Below are 23,183 nucleotides of genomic sequence, written 5' to 3' on the forward strand. Positions count from 1 at the left end.
CATGTTCGGTCCACAGACTGTCCTTTGGTTTCTTGAGCCTGTGGCAGTCGTGTCAGTAACACATGTAATTCTTGGCTAGTTTCTCCAACATAATTGTCTCGGTTAGGGCACTTCACATGATTAAGTAAGCCACACTGATGCTCATAGGAATCTTCCCCATATCATTTATTCCTATGATCGCATATGAAATGTGGATAGGATGGCAGTTAAGATGCAGTTTTTACATGAAATGGCTCCATTCTTTGTGGCATAGGCAGAACGTTATTTGATATAAAGTGGTAGTGTAAAGTCAAGCAGGGACCTAGTTTTAACGTGTACAATTTGCCATAGGGTAGATTGCAACCCATATGCAGTGCCATCCGGACTTCTACAAAATAAGTTGTGTAATAACCAATGGAATGCAATCTTTGGCCTCTTTTTTCAAGCGGTTGCTTGAGGTTATACCGTGGACAATTTAGTTGTAGCCATCGGTTAAAAAAACACATGAGATCAAACGGTTTATGTTTTCACACCACACTTTTGTATCATTTAGCATGGCTGACTTTTGTGGCACGCTTATTGTGCACTGGGTGTCAACTTTCAAGCTTGAGATATACTGTGGTTTGCAGCTGACCATCATTTAAATCGATGGTGGTATCCACCTAATCAACTAGACACATTTAAATTGAGGGTTGAGTGAAAAAACAAAATGTCCTGTGGAATTATGTGAGGCTCTACTCCCCAGGAGTTAAAAATCAGGAATGAGTCGCCAACATAGTACAAGTCTCTTAACTGACTTACCATCTGTATCATGAATAGGTGCATAAACTGTGGAAGCATCCACTTCTGCGCTGCAGTTTTAGTAAATAAATCAATTGCAAAGGTGAAATATCTAATCGCCAAGATGAAGACTCAGAACTTGGCTGCCGTGTCAAAGTGGGTTCTGCACTCCCTCCAAAAGCATTTTTAGAGTGGTATTCAGTGATTCTTTACACATGGTTGCCAGTAATGTTTTCAATGGGAGAACGGTAACCATTTTTTCACCACTAACCAGACTTCAACAAAATAATGAATGCCTCTGCCTTATCCATCTCAAAGGTTAATTTGACATGCGGGGTGGGAGGGGGGGGGTGGGAGGGTGTGTGTGTGGGGGGGCTGGGGGAGGATGTGTGTAAATGTTCTAGAGAAGACTTGGATAACTAGACATTCTTAGCACTACACTTGCAAGCTCAGATAATGCTGTAGGCATTTCTTTTTAGAATCCAGCAAAATATGAAGTCAACTATGTATTCCTTTTCAGACTGTCCTTGCACGAGGAAGCTTGCAGATTAATTTGCTAGATAAACTAAGATATCAATCTGTTATTACCTACTTGTCATTTATATTACGCTTGGCCAACAATGTACATGCACCTTGAACAAAAAGAAGGTGAGCGATGGAGATGAAAACAGAAAAGGGGAGACACAATGGGAGACGGCAGAGAGTATGGAATAAGGAGTGAGGGAGAAGCACCCAATGCAGACCCCGACTTTGGAGACATCAGTTAAGATTTATGTGAAAACAACAATGCAAGCATTTAAAAGGACTGTTTAACATTTTCTTAACAGTAAAATTACTATTTAACATTTTCTTAACAGGAAACAAATAGTTCAAATCTCCAACAGCACAATGGTTACATTAAAAAACAAAACAAAAGTAAAAGCACACTAATTAGTAAATATTTGCATTCTACATCTGAAATCAGAGTGTCTTGATCTTAAACAATAAACATCATCAATAGAGTAGAAATAAATGACAGCAAAGCTATTAAATCGAAGTGCAAATTATTTTCAAGAAAACAACTATATGTCCACATTCCTCCAAGGAGCAAACTGTTTTTTGTCCATATATTGCCTCTTTCGGGGCCAAATATGAGTTTCACTATTCAAAAGGTGGTGTTTGTGCGCAATTGACAACATTCTGATATTCTTAAAATGAAGGAGAGAATTGTCTTTAGAACTATTCGAATTAAACTCAGCCCTCCGTGTTATAATCTAAAGAAAAAAAGGATCACAATCTCCAATAAAAAAAATAGAGCTGAAATCCTCAACAAAGGTACATCAGATGCTACAAGAGTATGCTAAGGCACCCAGTGGAAATCCCCCCTCCCTCCCCAACCCCCTCCCCCCAGAGAAATTCTCAATGTTAAGGCAATAATTTCAATCTCAGCAGCTTTGGGGAACAAAATCCCTCCGGTTCGCAACGTGAGCCATGGAAGCTTGCATAAAAATGCACAGTAGTCGTTTAAACCACACATGGCAGCGCTGTAAAAGAGTGACTTTTAAACACCTTTGCTCAAAAACATGGGTTACTCACATGCATGCGTTTTATTTATAACATTTTTCTTCTTTGTTTAATCACATTATGTACAGTGAGGCATTATTAATTAGAATATAACAAATATAAAGCATTCAACTTAAATCTGATTTAAATACGCTGACAAAACAGAACTTTTGATACAGGAACAGGTAACAAGACATTTGATGGCAACTACCATATGAACAGGCCGAAATGAAAACTGCTCATCTGATACTAGAGTTATCTATTGCGAATTCTGTGAGTAATGTCAACTTCAGTTATGTTTTAGCAAGTGAGCATCTGGAGAGAAAAAGGAGATTATTTCCATACCTCTGGTTAAAAGTTATAGAATGTTTCCGTATTAGAATCCAGAGTCAAATGACCACCCCATTTCATTAACAGTGGTATAGATTTGTTGTGGTTTTGTTTAGGGTGGAGTCGACTCTCCAACACCTGTTCCTACCTAGTTTTACGGGCAATGTAAAGAGATGCACAAAACAGGCAACTGTGTAATATTCAGTAGTGACACTTTTTTTTTTTAAAGTAAGCCCTCCACTTGTGTCTCTAGGTGTCTGTTAATTGTTTTGATTGACAGAACACTTAAAATTTACATTCACTTCAAGAATAAAACACATTGTTGCTAAAAAGAAATCTTTAAAATAGCACTGAATATCCACAATCACTAGCAGGCTAACTACATAAAACATCTATCACGATAAACATTAAAACAGATATAATCAATTGAACTGAAAATGCCAGACATGACAGCAAAACAGGACTTAGCAAAAATTTCTCATTCCTAGATCATTACCCTTTTCAATAACAAAATTTCAAGATTCACACAGAGTGATGCATCTGTGTCACCCAACAAACAAGAAAGGAAACTTCTGATTAACAAGAAAGGAAACTTCTGATTGTAGACCTTGGAGAAAAATAAATGCAAATGTCCATTTTCAGATATACATAATACTGGGGGAAGTTTCGCATGTCTCGAGTGGTTTGATGTGCTACATCAGAAAAGCGTAAACCTTCTTTCTTCCGTTTATGCTTGTTGTAATTGTAGGAACCAAAACGCATCTCCAGCACAGTCCTGTCTCAACATCTTTATTAAAAAAAATATTTTAAAGGATTTCTTTTGTCAACCAAAAATGAAACAGAATTCCTAATTGCACTGTATCTTCTCCACTGTGGAAGGATGTGGACATAAAATAGAAGCAACACAGATTTCTAGTTCCTCATGTTATCACAATCCACAACATAGGTTTTAAATATAAAAAGGATAACGCCCCCTGTATGAATATTTGCCTTACAAACTTAAAACCAGTTAAAACATTCTTTAAAGAGTGAATGTCATAACCCTGCATTTGACTATAAAATGTGAAGTCGAATTTGCTGCTGTGTTAATCACTGCAGACCAACATTCTTTGCCTATTCAGACATGAAAAAATGAACTACAGAAACAAGAATGTGAATCAAAGACTTAACAATTAGCCTGGTCTTCAAAAACAGGAATGCTTCTTTAGATAAAGGCAGACAACAACAATCAAAGCAGTTGATCAAACCTTTCATCTTAAATACCTTGCATATACATAAATTTGCAGGACAACAACGAACCTGTCTGGTAACTAATCAGGAAAACGTGTGCAATAGTGAGCAGGGCAGGGAACTTCTTCTGACGGATGATCTTTAAAGAAAGGAACAAATACATAAAAAGACCTTGGAAGCTCGAAGGGAGCTAAAATAATAAACTATTGAAGCAATGACAATGATGGCTTGGTTCATATCACTAATTCTACTACAATCCCCTCGCTGTTTTTGCTTTTCAGGTCAAGCAGCAATCAAACAAAAAACTATGCAGCCTTTTTTTGAGACAATGACATGTATTAAGAAGACGTAACAGACAAAAGCCAGGCCCATTCTGGCCTTGCTTTGGTGCACATGCAGAATACCATATTCAAGCAGAAGCTAATTTGGAATGTCAGCACTACTATTTCGGTTTCCGTATTTATGGTGAATAATCAGTAGTACAACTCCTAAAAAGAAGCAAATGGAGCCAACAGTGATGTAAGCAATTCCCAGGAAAGGGTTCTTCCCTCCCATCCAGGAAATGGTGCTCAGGATCATTCTTTTCCGTCCATCAAATGATTTTACAGGGTAATCTGAACAGTACATAGGAAAACAATCAATAAGGATACAATGATTATACTGAATTACTGTCACACCACACAATAATTCCCAGTGTAGATTCGCTGAACAGTTAACGTTCCACCTTTCCATCACACTTCAACATGTAGTTTTATAAAGTGCAGTGATGCCTAAGCCTTCAAACAAAATTATACCCCTTTTGATACACATAATTGTTTTACTCCAATGCCAGCAACTTACACACACAAACGTATATTATATATATATATATATATATACACACATACATACATACATACACACACACACACATTTTATCTTTATGACATTTATTCTTTTAAGTCACGCAAGTTAAATAGTGCACTCCATCCACCAGCCGTGTTTCAAGTTTGGCGAAAGTAAACTGTACATGGTTAACAAAACAAAAGTAGATTTTTCCATTCTTTCATTAATTATGGTCTACTTAACTTCACCAAATGTAATGTGGAAAAAAAATACCCCTCTACCATCCAGCAGTTACAAAATTGAACGTTGTAAATCGGGGAAATACAATATGGTAAATATAAAGCAATCCAGTTGTATTTTCTCATGAACACATGAGACTGAAATCTGATTACCTGTTTACTTGGAGGAAAACCCGAAGCAAATCATATTTTTGGTTGATGACTCAAACCTCCTTTGGAGCTTTCTTGCACACTTCTGCAGCTATTGCTACTGACGGCCTCATTCAAAGCCATGAACATTTCTTATCTTGGTTATTGCTTTCTGTGGATACTTTAACCACAGATTCCTCCCCTTGCCAGAATGGATGGGGAGAATTGGACTCCGTGGTGGCTCAGTTCCTCCTGAAGTGATCAGAACTGCCTCTAGGTGCCACCCATGTGCGCGGATGATTGTTTATTAAAAACCATCTCTGTAACCTCAGACATGGAGCTACTGACCCCGTGGGATGTCAACAGCGTGCCCACTCGAACCTGAAACCTTATAACCTACCAGAAGCCCACATAACACAGCGAAGCGGTGGGATGGGTGGAGAAGAATTTGCAGTTAAGAATATCAAGCAGAAGGAAAATGCTACTTACCCAGTATGCATCTGTTCTTGGCATATAAAGCTGTAGATTCATATGTGTTAGCATAGATCGCCATCTGGTGTTGGGCCCAGGTGTTTGCACTTTGTTTGGAGAAGTCTTTGTAGTCACGAGGTAGGCGACTCCTCCCTTTGGTGATAGTGCGCCTGGGCATCGACTCCATCCCCAGATTGTTTTGCCATGAGGGTTGATGATGGAGTTAGTAAGGGTAGAAAAAGATGTCCATGTATAGTGTATCTAAGTAAGAGAATACTGCAAAAGATAAAAGGTACCCGGGGAGGCGGGTGGGTGCATATGAATCTACAGCTTTATATGCGAAGAACAGCTGCATACTGGGTAAGTAGCATTTTCCGTTCGAGGCATACGAACTGTAGATCATATGCGTTAGCATAGACTATACAGCAGTTATCTTCCCAGCTGTGGCTAACCTGTATCTGTTGCAGTGGTTTGAAATAGTGTTCTTAAAACTGCCTGTCCTACACTAGCTTGTTGTTTTGCTAACACATCTACACAAAAGTACTTTGTGAATGTGTGTGGTGTAGACCATGTTGCAGCCTTGCAAATGTCATCTAAGGGTATGTCCCATAAAAATGCCATAGAAGTCCTTAGTTTGCGTGTAGAGGGCACTCTAGGGGGAATTGTTAAGGTGCGTTTAACCTTGAGGTAGCATATTTGGATGTATTGAAGTGCTTTTGAAATGGGATTGCCTTTATGTGGTGGGGAAAAAGCAACAAAGAGCTGTTTAGTTTTCCTAAAAGATTTGGTTCTTTCAATATAATAAAGTATCGTTCTTTTCACATCTAACGTGTGAAGAGCACGTTCTGCTACTGAGTCTGGTTGAGGGAAAAACACAGGTAACTCAACAGACGGGTTAAGGTGAAAGGCCGAAACTACTTTGGGTAAAATTTTTGGGTTAGTCCTAAGAACAACTTTATTGTGGTGAATCTGTAAAAATGGTACTTGTATGATTAGTGCCTGGAGCTCACCAACTCTTCTAAGAGATATGATGGCTATAAGGAAGGCTACATTCCAAGTCGGGTCTGGTGGCTCAGTGGACTAATGCGTCTATTGCAGGGGCCTGTGATCGACCTCATGGTCACAGGTTCAAATCCCTGCGGGTCCACTCAGCCTTTCATCCATCGGAGGTCGATAAAATGAGTACCACTGAGTTGGGTAACAATAACCATCTGTTATTCAGTGCCAAGAGACCTCTGGGTGAACGTGCGATTTACAAATACACATTTTATGTTAAGTCAGAAACTGTAGTTCACATTTATGCAAAGGCACAAATGGCGGGCCCATGAGTCTTGTAAGGACTATGTTAAAATTCCACAAGGGAGAAGGTGGAAGTCTAGGAGGAATAATTCTTTTGAGTCCTTCCACAAGGGTTTTGATAGCAGGTACCCGAAACAAAGACAAGTGTTGCAATCGTATAGATGTATATGCCAAGTTAGCACTTTGTAAATGCAAATTATGTTTTGAATAGAAGCATCCAAGGGATTGATTTTTTTGTTAGGACAATACATTACAAAACGTTTCCATTTTGCTGCATAACATGCTGTAGTGGTAGGGCGTCTAGCCTTTTTAATGACATTCATGCAGTCTGGCGGGATATTAAGATAGCCAAATTCTATGATTTCAGGTGCCAGTTCGCAAGGTTGAGTTGACTGGGATCTGGATGCCTCATCTCTCCATGGTTCTGAGTGAGAAGCTTGGGGGAGAGGTGTAATTTTTGATGATTAACTACTCATCGTTCCAACAGGGTTGTGTACCATGGTTGTCGAGCCCATGTGGGAGCAACCAGGATCATTGTTAGGGAATGTTGCTTAAGCTTCCGAACCACTAATGGAATTAGCAGGAGAGGTGGAAAAGCGCAAGCAAATTTCCTTGACCAATTCATCCATAGCGCATTGCCTTTGGGCAGTGCGTGTGGATACCTGGACACAAAGTTTGGACATTTTGCGTTGAAGTGTGTGGCAAACAGATCTATTTCTGGGCAGCCCCACATCTGAAAGAATGGGAGGAGTACTTGCAGATGTAGTTTCCATTCGTGGATCTGCTGCCTTTGACAACTGAGCAGATCTGCAATCTGATTGTTTACTCGTGGGAGATGTTCTGCAAGGAGATGTATCTTTTGAGGTATGGCCCATCTCCATATGCTATGAGCTAGGTGTGAAAGCTGTGTAGAGCATGTCCCATTGTTTTTTTATGTAGTACATTGCTGTCATATTGTCTGTACGGACTAGGACAGCCTTGCCTACTATGTGTAGTTGAAAAGCTTTCAATGCTAGAAAAATAGTTAGCAGCTCTAGATGGTTTATGTTGAGTTGCTTTGGCTTTAGTGTCCATATGTCGTGAATGGTATATTGTTGAAGATGAGCTCCCCAACCAGTGAGGGATGCATCTGCTGGGAGCACTATTTGTGGAACCAGGTTGAGGAATGGCCACCCTTTGGAAAGGTTTTGTGTGTTCCACCACTGCAGAGAACGAGGAGTGCGGCCGTCCACCACCAGATCGGTTAACTGACCTTGAGTCTGGTTCCACTGACGTGCTAAGCATTCCTGTAGGGGACGCATTTGGAGTCTTGCGTAAGGAACAATTAGAATACAAGACACCATCATTCCGATTAACTGCATAAACACTGGGGCTGGTAGTGAGTGTTTATCTTTTATTTATTAAAAAAAAATGTTTTATGGCATCCCATGACAACAACTCTTCCTGTACAATATTAACAGTATTTTACAAAGTTCTAACCCCAGCCCCCGCATTCTCGATGTCGTCATTACGTGTCCAGTTGTAGGAATTTAATAACGAACTATAAACTATAACCCCTTCCCTTACCTCCCCTCCCCGGTAGTGAGTGTTGCAGTTGAAATTGTGATATCAGTGTTTGCATGTTGCGTATTCTGACTGGGTTGGGGTACGCTAGAGCTTTGCGGGTGTCTATTCTAGCTCCTAGATACTGTGGTGTTAGAGGGATGCAGATGAGACTTCGTGAGGTTCACAGTGAGTCCCAAGTCGTGAAGTAGTTGAACTGTTTTGTGAGTGTGGCGTAGGCAGCTGTGTTGCGACTTGGCTTTTATTTAGCCAGTCGTCTAAGTAAGGGAAGACGTGAATATGTTGTCTTCTTAAATGAGCTGCTACTACTGCTAGGCACTTGGTGAATACTCTTGGTGCTGTAGTGACCCCGAATGGGAGCACTTTGAGTTGGTAGTGTTGTCCGTCTACCACGAACTTGAGATATTTCCTGTGAGCTGGGTGAATGGGAAAATGAAATTAGGCGTCCTTTAAATCTAGAGTGGAAAGAATGTCGCCTTGCTGAAGCAGTGGGAGCACTTGTTGTAGGCTGACCATATGGAAGCTGTCTGACAATGCAGAGGTTTAGCTGTCTGAGGTCCAGTATGGGCCTGAGAGAGCCATCCTTTTTGGAAATTATAAAGTATAGGGAGTACACTCCTGTTACTTGGTGGTGTAAGGGGCTGGTTCTATTGCATGTTTTTGTAAGAGAGAGAGGAACTCTTGTTTTAAGAGGGTGAGATGTTCTGGTGACATTGCCCTCTTTCTTGGAAGGATTGTTGGTGGAGTGCTGGTAAGTTCCAGGCAATAACCATTTTGGATCATTAGTATGACCCACTTGTCTGTGGTGACTGAATTCGAGACAGGTAGGAACTGTGAGAAACGTCCCCCCGACGGACGTGGAATGGTCGGGGGGTATTGAGGGGAAGTCACCATTTGTTGGCAGGGGAAGTGCGGGTGGAGTTGCCTCCTCCTCAGTCCTAGTTATTGTTTCCTCTGTACCTTCCGCAAAAATAGCCTCTGGAGGGGCTAGATTGGTTGTCTACCTTGTAAGAAGAGGAAGATTTTCTGACGACATTGTTTTTGAGCCACCCTGTACAAGGAGCAACAAAAGGAACCCCTGCTAGAAGGTAATTGTAGGGCTCCCATGGATTTTGCAGTGTCAGTATCTTTCTTCATCTTTTCTAATGAAGTATCCACTGTTGGCCCGAAAAGATGCTCTTTATTGAAGGGCTGATTAAGTATGGAGGATTGTACCTCCTGCTTGAATACAGAGATTCAAAGCCAATTGTGTCTCCGCAGGAGTATGCTAGTGTTAATAGCACGTGAAGCTGTGTCTGCAGCATCTAGGGCGCATTTTATGGAAGTGTTTGTGATGAGCTTCCCTTCCTGAATGAGGAAGTAAGCTTTGGCCTTATATTCTTCTGGCAAATGTTGTAGAAGTTTCTAATTTGTCATAATGTGCCCTGTCGTAACGTGCCAATAGAGCTTGAGCATTGGCAATGCGCCACGAGTTGGCAGCCTGGAAAGCTACCCTCTTGCCCGATGAATCAAGAAGTTTTGACTCCTTATCAGGAGGAGGAGCGTCACCAATTGTTTGAGAGTTAGCTCTCTTGCGGGCATTAGGCACAACAAGAGAGTCTAGTGGTAACTGACCTCTTATGTATACAGGGTCTGAAGGAGTGGCCTCGTATTTTTTTATCTACCCGAGGTGTTCGTATTCTGGCTCTAACTGGATCCTTGAATACCTCATTAGTATGTTTTAACATGCCTTTTAGCATGGGTAGAGTGTTAATAGACCTCTGGGAATGTGTGAACATTTCTACAAGAAAATCCTCTTCTAGAGGCTCACTATGTAGTTCCACCCCGTGATAATGGGCAGCCCTGTTGATGAGTTGCGCAAAGCAAATGTCATCAGGTGGGGAAGGCCTAGAGGGATATAGATCAGGGTCATTTGGTATATCTATATCCTTATCGTAATCATCCCATGGGTCAGTGTCATGTGGTAAGACTGGGTCTTGCGGGATACGATGATCATCATCCCTAATGCCATCCCCATCCTCGAAATTGTCATCCTGCGAGTCTGGTGACATTGGAGGTGGTGAATTTGAAGGTGTGATGTTTGGAATACGAGGAGATGGAAGGAGGAAAAGGGTTGGTACCCATGTTTTTTTTTGCTTAAGAGGTATAGGGGCCTCTAGTAGGAGGTCTGACTTCCCTTTCTTGGGAAGAGTAGCCATAAGGTGCCCAGTTTTGGGCTCAATACTGAGTTTTTTCTGTTTTGGTAGTTCTTCAGATGGAATCTCTTTGGAAGGAGTCTGTTCCTTTTGGAGTGGATTTCGGCATTAAAGATTTTTGTTCAGAGTCTTTGGGAGCGAGTGTTTGGGATCTAGTTCTTTAGTTTTAGCCGGTTTATGCTGTGTAGATTTCAGTGGTTTGTTTCTGCTTTGAACATTGAAACGCAGGTTGTCGGCTCCGGGCTTTTAGGTGTGGAGCGTTTCGACTCTGAGGATTTCGGCTTGGACGACTTCGGTTGTGGCTCTTTTGGCTTGGAGGGTTTCGGAACCGAAGCTTTCAGTGCCAAAGATGTCCTCGGTACCGACGACATGGGAGAAGTCCCATGTTTGTCCTTATGTTTCGTTGTTGAAGGTGTTGGTTGGTCACCGTACTGGGGTCGGCTCAAGCCGGAAGGCTTGACTTTGTGTTTCATTGCCGGGCCAGAGGGTGGGGCATCTGAAACTTTTTCAAGGTGTCGACCCGAGGGCGAGGGTGAGGGTGATACCGGAGCCTTACCCTTAGGTTGAGTGGGCACCTGGGGGTTTGCACTCACGGTCCTTTGAGCCGAACGGACGCTCAGATCTTTTTCCATGTTGGAGTCTGCTTCGGACACAGAGACCAGTTTTTCTTCTTCGGCTTCTGCTGCAGGACAGCGTGTTTCGTCCGGTACGGAGCCGCTGCCGCGTTGCATCTTGTGGCGTCGAGCCAGATGATCACGGATGGTCTTTTTCGACCGGAATGATCGACATGCTTTACAGGATGATTCTTCGAGTTCCGGGGATCGAGACAGGTTGCAGACCTCGTGCAGGTCGGTGCGTGGCAAATTAGCACAACACCCGGGATATAGTTTGAATGCAGTCCATTCCATCGACTGCTCCCGAAAGTTCCCGATCAAAATTTTCACAGTTTGGACGATACGCGAAGAATGGGAAAGCCCCAAAGACAATACCGTAGAGGATTGCACGTCGAAGGGGTTCGAGAACGATACCGGAGTGCAGCAATACACATCGGAACCAGATGGTGGAAAAAAACAATCTGGGGATGGAGTCGATGCCCAAGCGCACTATCACCAAAGGGAGGAGTCACCTACCTTGTGACTACAAAGACTTCTCTGAAGAAAAACAGAGTGCAAACATCTGGGCCCAACACCAGATGGCGATCTATGCTAACACATATGATCTACAGCTCATAAGCCTCGAACAGAGTGTTACCAAAGGCAAATAACATCTAGTTTCTTACCTGTCAGTGTAGTTTTGCAGCTTGAAGACTTTCTGGATTCACTATGCCGTGCATTATTCCGCCATCTAGTCGTTGGGTCTGGAATGGTCGTATTTCTTCTGTATTTTTTTTTCGTGGCCCAGGTGGGCATTGACATACCACCATTTGGTGCCTCCGGAAGCTCCCACCTTTGGTCGCAATCTTCGGATTCTTTTTATTTTTTTAAGTTGTCTTTTAATAGTCTTCCTCCTGTCTCATCTTTCTGGCGGAGGAGGGTGGGATCGCTAGTGAATCCAGAAAGTCTTCAAGCAGCAAAACTAAACCGACCGGTAAGAAACTATACGTTTTGCAGCGTGAATCTTTCTGGATTCACTACGCTGTGCATGGACTTTGTAGCGGTTTGCTAGGTTTGTGGTGGCTGGGTGGAAGATGAGAGTTGGTTACTGAATATGTGTTGTAAGACCTTCTGTCCCACTTGTGCTTCCTTGTTCAGTCTGAATATCTACGCAATAGTGCTTAGTGAAGGTATGCACGGAGGACCATGTTGTTGCTTGGCAAATATTTTGAATAGGCGTATTTGCTAGAAATACACTTTTTGCTCCTTTCTTCATTGTTGAGTGAGCATGTTCTGCTCCTTGTAATTCTTGCCCTGCCAGTTTATGGCAGAATTGTATGGTTTGTGCAATCCATCGTGCAATGGTATTTTTGGTAACTGGTCGTCCCAGAAAACTGTTGGCAAAAGACACAAAGAATTGCTTTGTTTTCCTGTATTCTTTTATTCTTTCTATATACTGTGTGTAACGCCTTTTATGTGCTTGGTTTTAGGAAAAAAACGTGGTATTTGTATTGTCTGGTTTATGTGGAACCTTGACACCACCTTTAGCATGAAATGTAGGTCAGTTCTCATTACGATCCGGTCATTGTGTATTTGTAGGTAGGGCTCTTGCAGTGTTAGCGCTTGTAAATCGCTTACTCTTTGTAGTGATGTGATAGCCACTAAGAAGGCTGTTTTTAGCGTGAACACATGCAGTGTTGCTTTATGAATAGGCTCAAATGGTGTCTTCATCAATTGAGTCAGCACTACATTGGGGTTCCATGCTGGAGGTGGCATTGTTTGGCGGTGCGATCCTTTTTGCCCCTTCTAGAAACCTCTTTACTACTTGGGAAGTAAAGAAACTTTTCCCCGTTTCTCCTCTTGTGTAAGCCACTATTGCCGCTAAGTGCACTCTTAGTAAGGTGTAGCTTAGTTTATTTTTTACTAGATGTGTCAAGTACTTCAGTACTGTTGATTACTTGGTAATCCTCTGTAGTTTCTCCTTAATGCACCATTCGGAGAATCTTTTCCACTTTGCTATGTAGCACTTCCTTGTGGTAGGCCTCCTTTCCTCTCTTAGCACCGCCATTGCGCTTGCTGGTAGTTTGAGGTGTGCAAACTCTACATCTTCAGGAGCCATGCTGCTAGGCTGAGTCTCTCAGGCTGTAGCACCCTTCTGTTTTGCATTGTTAACAGGTCCTTTCTTGTGGGGAACCTGTGTGCAGGTGCTTGCGCCATCTCCATTATCTGTGAGAACCAGGTTTGTCTGGCCCACTGAGGTGCTATTAGTATTAGCGTCATGTTGCTGATTCTGCATTTGTTTAGTACCCTGTGTAGTAGTGGCATCGGTGGAAAAGCATAGATAAATGTCCATGGACAGCTTATCCATAGCGCATTCCCTAGGGACGGTTTGCACGGTTGTCTGGATGCGAAGTTTTGGCATTTTGCATTTTGGTGTTTTGCAAATATGTCTTTTTGCGGAGTTCCCCAACTGTTGAATATCTTCTGGATTTCTTGTTGACCGATTTCCCATTCGTGGGATGCTGACGTCTGTCTGCTGAGCCTGTCTGCTTCCACATTGTCCTTGCCTGGTAGATGTATTGCTAGCAAGTCTATTTGCCTGGGAATTGCCCATCTCCATATCTCCTGTATTAGCATTGATAATGTCACCGACTGTGTTCCTCCTTGTTGGTTGTATTGGCTGTTTGGATTAGTACCCTGTGTCCGTACAGTTGTTTCTGAAAGGATTTTAAGGCTAGGAACACTGTCTCCAGCTCTAGGTAGTTGTGTTTTATAGCATCCTGTTATGACCACAATCCCCTTACCTTGAGGGTGTTTGTGTGTGCTCCCCACCCCAGCTGGGAGGCATCTGTTTTGATGGTCACTGTAGGAGTTGGTTGTGTGAATGGTTTCCCTTGTGTTATGTTTTTCTTGTTCCACAACAATATTTCTTGATGTACTACTTGCGTGACAACCACTAGATCTTCCCAACTCCCTGTTGCCTGTGACCATTGTTGTTGGATCCAGTTTTGGAATGGTTTCATGTGGAGGCGGATATTCGGGACCAAATGTATGCATGACGCCATCATTCCCAGCAGTTTGCCCACTGTCCTCACTGTCGGAGCTTGCCCCTTGTGGTAAAGACGTATTTCCTTCAATATTGCCAATGTTCTTTTTGTGCTCGGAAACACCTTGCCCTGTATGGTGTTGATCTACGCCCCTATGAATATCTTCACCTGTTCTGGTTCTATTGATGATTTTCCCCCAATGGATTGAAAACCCTAGTTGGACTAGAGTTTGTATGACCTCTTGCATGTGCCGCTTGCATTGGTTGTAAGAGCTTGCTTTTAGCAGCCGGTCGTCGAGGTATGGGTATACATGTATTCCTTGCCTCCTTAAGTGTGCTGCTACTGCTGCAAGGCATTTTTTGAAAATCCTTGGTGCGGATTGGAGTCTAAATGCCAGCACTGTGAACTGGTAGTGAGTCTTGTTGATCATAAATCTTAGTAGATGTTTGTGTTTGTTGTTGATGGGGAAATGTAAGTATGCGTCTTTTAAGTCGATAGTTGCCATGTAATCCCCTTCCTGTATCTGGGGTATTACTTCTTGAAGAGATGTCATTTTGAATCTGAGTTTTTATTAACTGTTTAAGAACCTTAGATCCAGAATTGGTCGTGAGGTTTCGTCTACCTATGGTATGAGGAGGTAGGTGGAGTTGACTTCCTTGTTCAGTTCCCTGTATGGTACTTTTTCTATGGACCTTTTGCTTAAAAGTTCCTGTGCTTCTTGTAGCAAATGAGAACGCTTGTTTGCGGAGTCTACTCTGCTGTTTGGTCTCTTGTTTGTAGGTTGTTTTTCTAGCTCTATACAGTAACCGTATTGTATGAGGTTTAGTATCCATTTGTCTGATGTGATCTTCCTCCACTCCTGGAAGAAGTGTTTTATCCTGCCTCCTACTGGTGTTATATGCTGGAGGAACTGTTGTTCGTTTTGAATTCGTTTTTGTTCTGGTCTCATCCTTTGCTGCACCCCTAGAGATGTTGACTGGGTGTGCGTTAGTCTTACAGCAAAGTCACTTGGATGTGGGTTGTTTACCCCCCCCCCCTCTCTCTGTCCGTTTCCTCTTCCTCGTGTGCACCCTCGAAAGGATTGTCCTCCGGGCTGGTACTGCCAGTTTTGCAGCTGCTGTTTGCCCTGGTTACCTCCTTGATAACCCTGTTGGAAGGTTTGGTGTGGTGTGGTGCGACAGGTTGGTGGCTCCCTCTACCTGCTGGTCTTCTTGAAGGAGTTCCTCTTCTCATTCCTCTAAACTGTAGAGCCCCCATGGACCGAGCTGTCTCATTGTCCTTCTTGAGCTGCATTGAGTTTTTAGTCAACTGGAGCACCGAAAAGCTATTCCCCGTTGAAGGCTATGTTTCTGATGTTGTTTTGAACTTCTGTCTTGAAACCCGAAATTCTTAGCCAGGCATGCCTTCTCTCTGTTACCGCAAGCATCATCTGCCTGCTGGATGTCTCCACTGCATCCAGGGCCGACTTCAGACATGTATTAGCCATGTTCTTTCCTTCCTCTAACAAGTGGCTCGCAATTCTTTGGTATTGCTCTGGCAGATGTTTTAGGAGTTCGCCCACTTCCCCCCAGTGCTGGTATGCGTGCCTGTTGATGAGCGCATTAGAATTGGCGATGCGCCATTGGATTACCGTACTCCTTTCCAGTTTCCTCCCCATCTGGTCCGTTCTCCTGCTCTCCTGGTGGTCCTGTATTTGTGGGTCTATTGGCCCTTTTACTAGCCGTAGATGTTATGACTGAATCTGCTGGTACTGATCCCCTAATATACATAGGGTCCTTAGATGAGTGATTGTATTTCTTTTCAGTTCTTGGAGTTACTGCTTTACACATAGCAGGTGCCCTGAAGGCCTCCTTCCCATGGTCCAGCACACTTGGGCACATCGGTAGGAACTGGCTTCTTGTCTGGAATGGTAACAATGTCCCGAACAGGAAGCAAGATTGAGGTTTCTCCTCTCTAGCTGCAGTCCATATGTGTCTGCAGCCTTCTTTATGACCTGGTTGTAGATTCCTATGCAGTCCGGCGGTGAAGTCCTCGAAGAATAGGATTCTACTACCTCTTCCGGGGATTCGGCGTCAAGATCCTGCCACTGCAAGTCTTGCGCCTCCAAGGATGTTGAACCTTGGTAAGTTTGTTAGTCTTCCTAACCTTCGGCATCACCGCAATACAGGTCTTCCTCCTCCTATTCCTCGACTGGCTCTGGTGTTGTCAGTGGTTGAAGGTCCTCGACGCACCTCTGGACTTCGGCCGTGGGCTTTGGTGAAACAGGGAACAGCCTCATCTTCTCATCGAAGTCCCTCTTGCGTTGCAAGATGCCCGGCAACTCGGCCTCAAGCCTTTTTCTTTTTCTGCTCCATCTCGGACGCGTGGTCGGCATCGAGAGTTTCAGCCTTTCTCTTTGAGGTTGTGGACGTCGAAGTTGTAGCCGCTTTAAACCCTTCATTATTTAACGAAGAGCTTTTTTCCTGACCGCTCTTAGATGCCTTTGCCTTATCTTGGGTTTTCGCCATCTGGGAGTCCTTGTCAAGGGAACCGACGGGCTGTTTGTCCTTGGATGCAGTTGTGGTCGTCGAGTGTTTCGATAGCAATGCTCCTTTGGAGGACTTGGACTCTGTAGAGTATCAGTGGAGTGCCTGGGGTTCGATAACTCTTACCTCCATCGGGTTTTCTTTTCGACCTATTAGATTGTGGCGTCCTCTGGTTCTTCGGCGATGTTGTCCTCTTCTCCGCTGGAGAGGCCCAAATCTCAGAGCGATGGAGGTATCCCCTGCATGCTGTAGTTTTCCCTTCTTTGCCTCTCTCTTACTCGGAGGGTCTTTGGTGTGAATGCCGCGCAGGCGTTGCAGTCCTCGCTTCGATGTTTGAGCGGAAGGCAGAGATTGCAAACTGGTGTTGGTCCTTCTGCGCGTACTTGTGGTGGCAGTTTGCGCAAAATTGAAAGGGTGTTTTGTCCATCACTGTGCCCATGGAGCCCCGTGTGCGCATTCTCCGTAGAACATCGAAGTTCTCAAAATGTTCCTCCTCTTTCGTCGTCCCAGTTACCGGACTCGTAGTCCGGTATGTTGTAAGGTGATTTTAATCGTTTTCCAGTTGGTTTCCGTGAATTTTTCTTTCCAAAGTTCTGGAGCTCCTTTACTGACAATCCAGACCAACGGCAAAAAAAAAAATAATCTGAAGATGGCGAAAAGGTGGGAGCTTCCAGAGGAAGCGCGTCGACGTCACGAAGAGGCACCAAATGGTGGTATGTCGATGCCCACCTGGGCCATGGATTTTTTTTTTTTTTTTTAAACAGAAGAAATACGACAATTCCTGACCCAACCACTAGATGGAGGAATAATGCACAGCATAATGAATCCAGAAAGATTCACGCTGCAAAACTTGTTCTTCTGATGGATATGTCTATCCATCAGTATGTAGCCATATTAGAAACCAGTGTGAAATTACAACTGAGTGCTATCAATGGTGGTTTAGACTTTGTGGTTATCTTTAGGTCATGGTCTGCTCCAACACCCATTACTACTTAGAGTTATGGGCAAACTAAAAAGATGCACAAAACAGGTGAGTATGTAATATCCAGTGAGACAGCCTTCCACTTGTGTTCCCTAGGTGTTTGTTAATGGCGTTGATTGATAGGAAACTTCAAATTTACATTCATGTCAAGAATAAAATACTCTTTAAAACGTGCTGAATATCCACATCGCCTAGCAGACTAATTACATAAAACATCTGTCACCATACACAGTACAACCCTAACACAACCAAGAGGTGGATGGGTGGTGAAGAATCAGCAGTTAAGAGTGTACACCAGGAAGAGCGTTACCAAAGGCAAGTAAGTAGTCCTTCTGATGGATACTTTTAACTGCAGATCTCACACCTTTTGAATTAACAAAAAACAAAAACTTTGAGAAGGGTACTTTACACTACGGATCTTGCAAGACCAATTGCTTGAAAAGACACAGGCCTCAAAGAGGCTTCAATAGCAGCTGGTGAAGTTATGGACAGATGTCAGGTAGCAGTATGACAGATGTCCAATACCATAATGCCTCTAGTTAGGCACAAGTATTGGCCTTCACCCTGGCGGAATTAGCTCAAAGGCCCATAGTAGGCTTATTTTTGGCAAGAGCACAGTACATCTTAATCCTACCCACCTTGATAAGATTCCTTTCAGAACAGCCTTTCCTTGCATCGACGAATCTAATAAATAGTTGTTCGTCCATCGGTGCATCTTATTACTATCAACAGAAAAACTAAAGCACCGAATCCAACTGGTGCAGTCTGAAGTTCTCAGATGGCTGTTTTCGGAAGAGGAATGCAGTGAGCAAGAGGGACTGCCCCATGTGAAAAGGCAACACCACCTTTGGAGAAAAGATGCCAGTCTGAAGCACCAAAGTGCTAGGGAAAAAGGAGGTTATATAGTGGCTAAGCACAGCGCCTACAACTTACTGATGGCTATGAGAAAAACAGTCATGAAGGTCAGGAGAAGGACCAAAGTAAGGTACCACAGAAGCAGAACAAAATGAGAAGGGCAAAACAATAAAAAAAAAGTTTCAAGAAACAGGGCTAATGAGGCAACTAAGAATGGCCAAAAGGGCAAGTAACCACTAAATGTGTCCATAACAAAGCTTTGCTACGTCAATGCGAAAACAAACAGAATAACATCAGAGGACTTGGGTAGAAAGTATCCAAACTGAATGCTCTTTCAACAGCTAAATATAGACCTGGGGGCAGAGATGGATGCCAGAAATGTGTACACTACCTCCGGAGGGAGAGTAAAGTCACTCACTTTAGTTCTGCACAATTCCCATGCATGAAGGTGTAGCTTGTGGAGATTCAGCCGTAGGACTCTACCCTCCTGCTTGGACAGCAAATCCTAAAAAAAAAAGTAGCTGAAATGGAGGGCAGATGCTCACATTCAGTAGGTTGTGGTTGTGGTCCCAATATCTCCGAACCCTATCCGGGAGTATCAAGATGAGCAGGTTCTGGTTCCTCATGGCTTTTTTTTGGACCCGTGGGTTTAGCAGCAGAGGCGGGAAAGCATAAAGGACGCTGGAGATCCTACTGAAGGTGGACACTTTTCTTAGACTGTCTTCATGGTACAAAAGGCTGGACACTAAGCGTTCTCCGGATTACTGAACAGATCTACTGATGACACACCCCTCTACATGACAACGTTCTGTTCTCCACCAGGATTAGATGCCACTCATGATGGGTAAGAGGACACCTACTGGGTAGATCTGACCTGACATTCAAAGAACCTGCCAGATGACTAACCGCCAGGAATGTCCTGTGGGGGCGCAGGCCCCATCACAGCCTCAGAGCCTATAGGGAGAGCGGGGGGGAAACACCCTGCCCTTCTTTTTGTAATACAACACCGCTATCTTGTTACCAGTAAGGATCAGGGCGAGCTGTCCTTCACAGAAGGCAGGCAAACTATGTAGCTCTAAAAGGTTGATAGGGTAAAGCTGTTCCACTGGAAATTAGAGGCCTCCATACAACACATTGCCCAGGTGACTTCCCCAGCCCAGAGAAAAGGTGTCCTTCAGTACGGTGAGCTCTGAATGTGGCAAGCAGAATGGTTTGAGGCACATCAGTTTGGCATCGGACATCCACCAATAAAGCTCTTCATCTACCACTTTTTTTTCCACTTAAAGTGACTATACTTAAAGAAAATACAAACAAGTGTTCAACAGAAATGTGGGCAACATACACAAGGAGTGAACGTTCTTATATATAACACAATGTAAGTCGTCATTGCGTAGCTACACGAGAGTCAGAGTTTCCATAGGAAAAAACAAAAGTTAAGTGGAGTTCTACATAGGTCTTCCCATAATAAAAAAAACCTAGAGTTTTTAAACAAAAATAAATGGACTGGCGTCAGTACAACTTGCATCGCTATGGTGCACTGCATAGGACTGCACATATTACATCATGTATGATGTCTGTAATTTACAGCAGTGCAATATTGCTAATATCAATTGCATACTAACTGGTGAATTTCATTTTTTTTGTTGCTTAAAAACTGTATTTTTTTATTAGAAGACATATGTATAACTGCACTTTAAACCACGCATAGCTGAAGGGACACAGGATTAGGTGCAGGAGATCTGTATGACATGCTTCTTGGCCAATTTGGGGCAATGAGAATGGCTTTAGCCTAGCATTGGCAAATGTTCCTCAGAACTCAAGGAATGAAGGAAATGTTTATTTAAGTGGAAATTTCCACCTCAACTGAAACTCATGCCTCAAGACCAGTGGCGGTGCGTCCATTGGGGGCGCTGGGGCGTTGCCCCACTAGCCACATCGCCCTAAATCCGTGCAAGCAAAGGAAGCAATTCTCAACTCGTCCACTCTCGCGCTGCTGGGACACGCGCGCACGGCAATCAGCCGCTGAAGGGGGCGGGGCTGCGACAGCACTCACACGGTTTGAGTGACAGTCAGACTGTCACTGACAGCGGCGCGTAGTGCGCATGTTCGGGTTTGGGCTGGTCATTTTTATAACCAGCCCGTACATGTGCACTGTCAGCCACTACCATACCTTTAGTAGCAGAGCGAGGGAGGGGGGAACCGGAGAGACCGTCGCAGCCCCCCCAGTCTTCTAGTGGGCGTGCCGTATCCGTGCCCTAGCCAATCCTGGTGCTGCTAATGCAGCATCTGGATTGGCTGAGAGTGAGACACCGGCCGCACAGTCTGAAGTTGTTCCTGCTCCAGACTGGCCCAGACCTGTTCCTGCTCCGGAGTCCGGATCGGCCCAGGAACTGGACTGGGCGCTCCATATGCACGATGTCCAGAGCTGCTCAAAACGGTTTCTCATCGTTTAAAAGGTGCAGGTTTAGATAAATGTCAAGGTAACCCACCCCCACAAAATACTTCCGCTTAAAATAGCTGCCTACTACCATCCTCCAACTCCGCTGGGCCCCTCTAAAGTTCTTTGTGGGCGTGGTTCCACTCGTGTGTACCTTTAGCTGTATTTTGCCATTCCTTTCTATTCCCTCGTTTCTCCGCGCTCTTCTTCCACACCACCGCTCCTCTGATCATTTTATCCACCACTCAGGGGCTGCAGTCCTTCCGGTTCGCCTTCCCAGTTTCTACCCTATCACTGCCCTTCCCACTCTGGCTTGCTTTCCTCTCAGCCCCACCATCCCTTTGTGTCAGCCCAATGCAGCACCCGGCGCAGGATCAGGCCCTCTCTCCTCGTGTCCTTTTCTCCCAATCTGCACCCCCACTGCACTTGCTGTCACCTTTCGCCTCTACTTTCTTCTCTTGCAGCCCTCCTCATAGTTGTTCCTATTATCCTCCTCCAGTGTTTTACTTCTGCACCCCGTTCTTTCTTCCAACAAATACTTTTCCTGGCTGTATATTCTACTCTTGCACTATTCTGGATTTATTTTATTGCACCCCTTCATTCTCTCACTGGAAAAACTTTCAGGCCGCATTTTGTAGATAATAGACAAGCCGATGGCAACCAGTGTATTATAATGCGCTGCAAATAATGCACTTTGGCGCCTATCAAAAATGGCATAGGAAGTGAAGTTAATTAATTTTCTTTTTCAACAGACCTTCACTTTGTTGAAGTGCTAACAATGCCTGCAATGGCACGCCGCGGTGCCACCCACCCTAATGCAGACAACACAACCACTAGTTCTAGCTCTCTGCCTTTTTTAATTGTATATTGCGTCTAAAAGCTGGAGCTTGGCACTTGTTGCTCATTACAAACAATAGATAATTACAATTGGGGATATAATATTTTGAAAGAGCAGGTTGAAAAGATTATTTTATTGATATTCTGTCCACTTAAGTAGTGCTACAACCAGGCCATAATGGGCGGAGCTGGTGTGAAAATATGAATTGCACAGGGCAAGTATCAAAGAGGTTTACGGTTCAAATTGGTACTGGTCTGAGGTAGGAGGAAGGGAGTAATTTACAGCAGCTTTCATTTGAGACAACTTGTGAGTCACTTTGAAACCTAAAGAAATGAGATAAAAAGCACCAAACTGAGTTTTCCTTTGACAGTAACAGTTGTTAGTAAGCCCTTAGTCATACAGCAATGCAGATGACTTGAGAAGTGAGAACTGTTGGTAACAATCTGTATTTAAACTGTTTTCGGAGTTCTAATTTCATGACAACGGCTCATTTAATATATTTGGAGCGAACCTCAGGTCAGGAAAAGAAAATGTGCACATGATTGTGACAACACGGTTCAGCAGCAAGCAAGCCAATTATGCTTTTGTCTACCTTTTTGTGTGAATGTTCAGTTTTCAGTTTATTTATGTGTGCACTGTATAAAGTAGTGACCTAGGCAGGATTTTGATGTTCTTTTGCGCTGTTTATGTTTAGTGCGGCTCGAAACTGGATGGTAAAATGGACTTTGGCGTGGGTGTGTCACAGGGAAGCACTGCTGCCAGTCTCATGCCAGCTCCAGAGCCCTAATCTTCCCTCTCCAGTGCTTTCCAACCCTGTGCCTCACTAGTGGCAATATGAAAAGGAAAGCATGCACTGTGTTCTCGTGTACAGGCCTGTGAGTTAGCATAGCAGTTCTCAGATTATACAGAAGGAGTAGTTTCTTTTCTGTAACTCCAGTTCTGTAGTAGGGGTATCTCTGTTATAGTCAATCTAGTGAATAGTCCCGCCCATGTGCGCGGACCCTGGAGCAATAAAAAATAATCTCTAAAAGGTGACAAATCATGCAGACCTGCATACACCTTTAAGAGAGAATTTAATTTAAAGACAGATAATGCAGCCTATACCCACAGGCTACACTGTCCAGTACTTCAACTAGAATTCCACCAATATCCACAAACAGCACTGCCTGTCCAGTTTTTCTCCACATAGGAAAAAACCCTGCCTCTACCAGCAAAAGCCTCTGGAATGATGGAGAGGAAGGAGTGGACAGACAAGCCCCATAGGCTGCCATTATGTGGCTTGGAACAGGATACTGTGCCTTTAAGAAAACTTTCCAGTTTTCCA

At 43.7% G+C, this 23,183-nt stretch overlaps 1 protein-coding gene across 1 annotated transcript in view; it reads right to left on the reverse strand.

Annotated features, from left to right (window-relative positions):
* Positions 1-2,308: 2,308 nt before the first annotated feature.
* CDC50A (cell division cycle 50 P4-ATPase accessory subunit A) overlaps positions 2,309-23,183 on the reverse strand; it is a 210,823-nt gene continuing 189,948 nt past the window's right edge. The window contains exon 7 of the mRNA XM_085610961.1: positions 2,309-4,475. Coding sequence (XP_085467087.1) covers positions 4,282-4,475 — 194 coding nt within the window. The 3' untranslated portion in view covers positions 2,309-4,281. The remainder of the gene's footprint in view (positions 4,476-23,183) is intronic.

Source organism: Triturus cristatus, chromosome 6, assembly GCF_964204655.1.
Source record: "Triturus cristatus chromosome 6, aTriCri1.1, whole genome shotgun sequence".
NCBI classification, from domain to species: domain Eukaryota; kingdom Metazoa; phylum Chordata; class Amphibia; order Caudata; family Salamandridae; genus Triturus; species Triturus cristatus.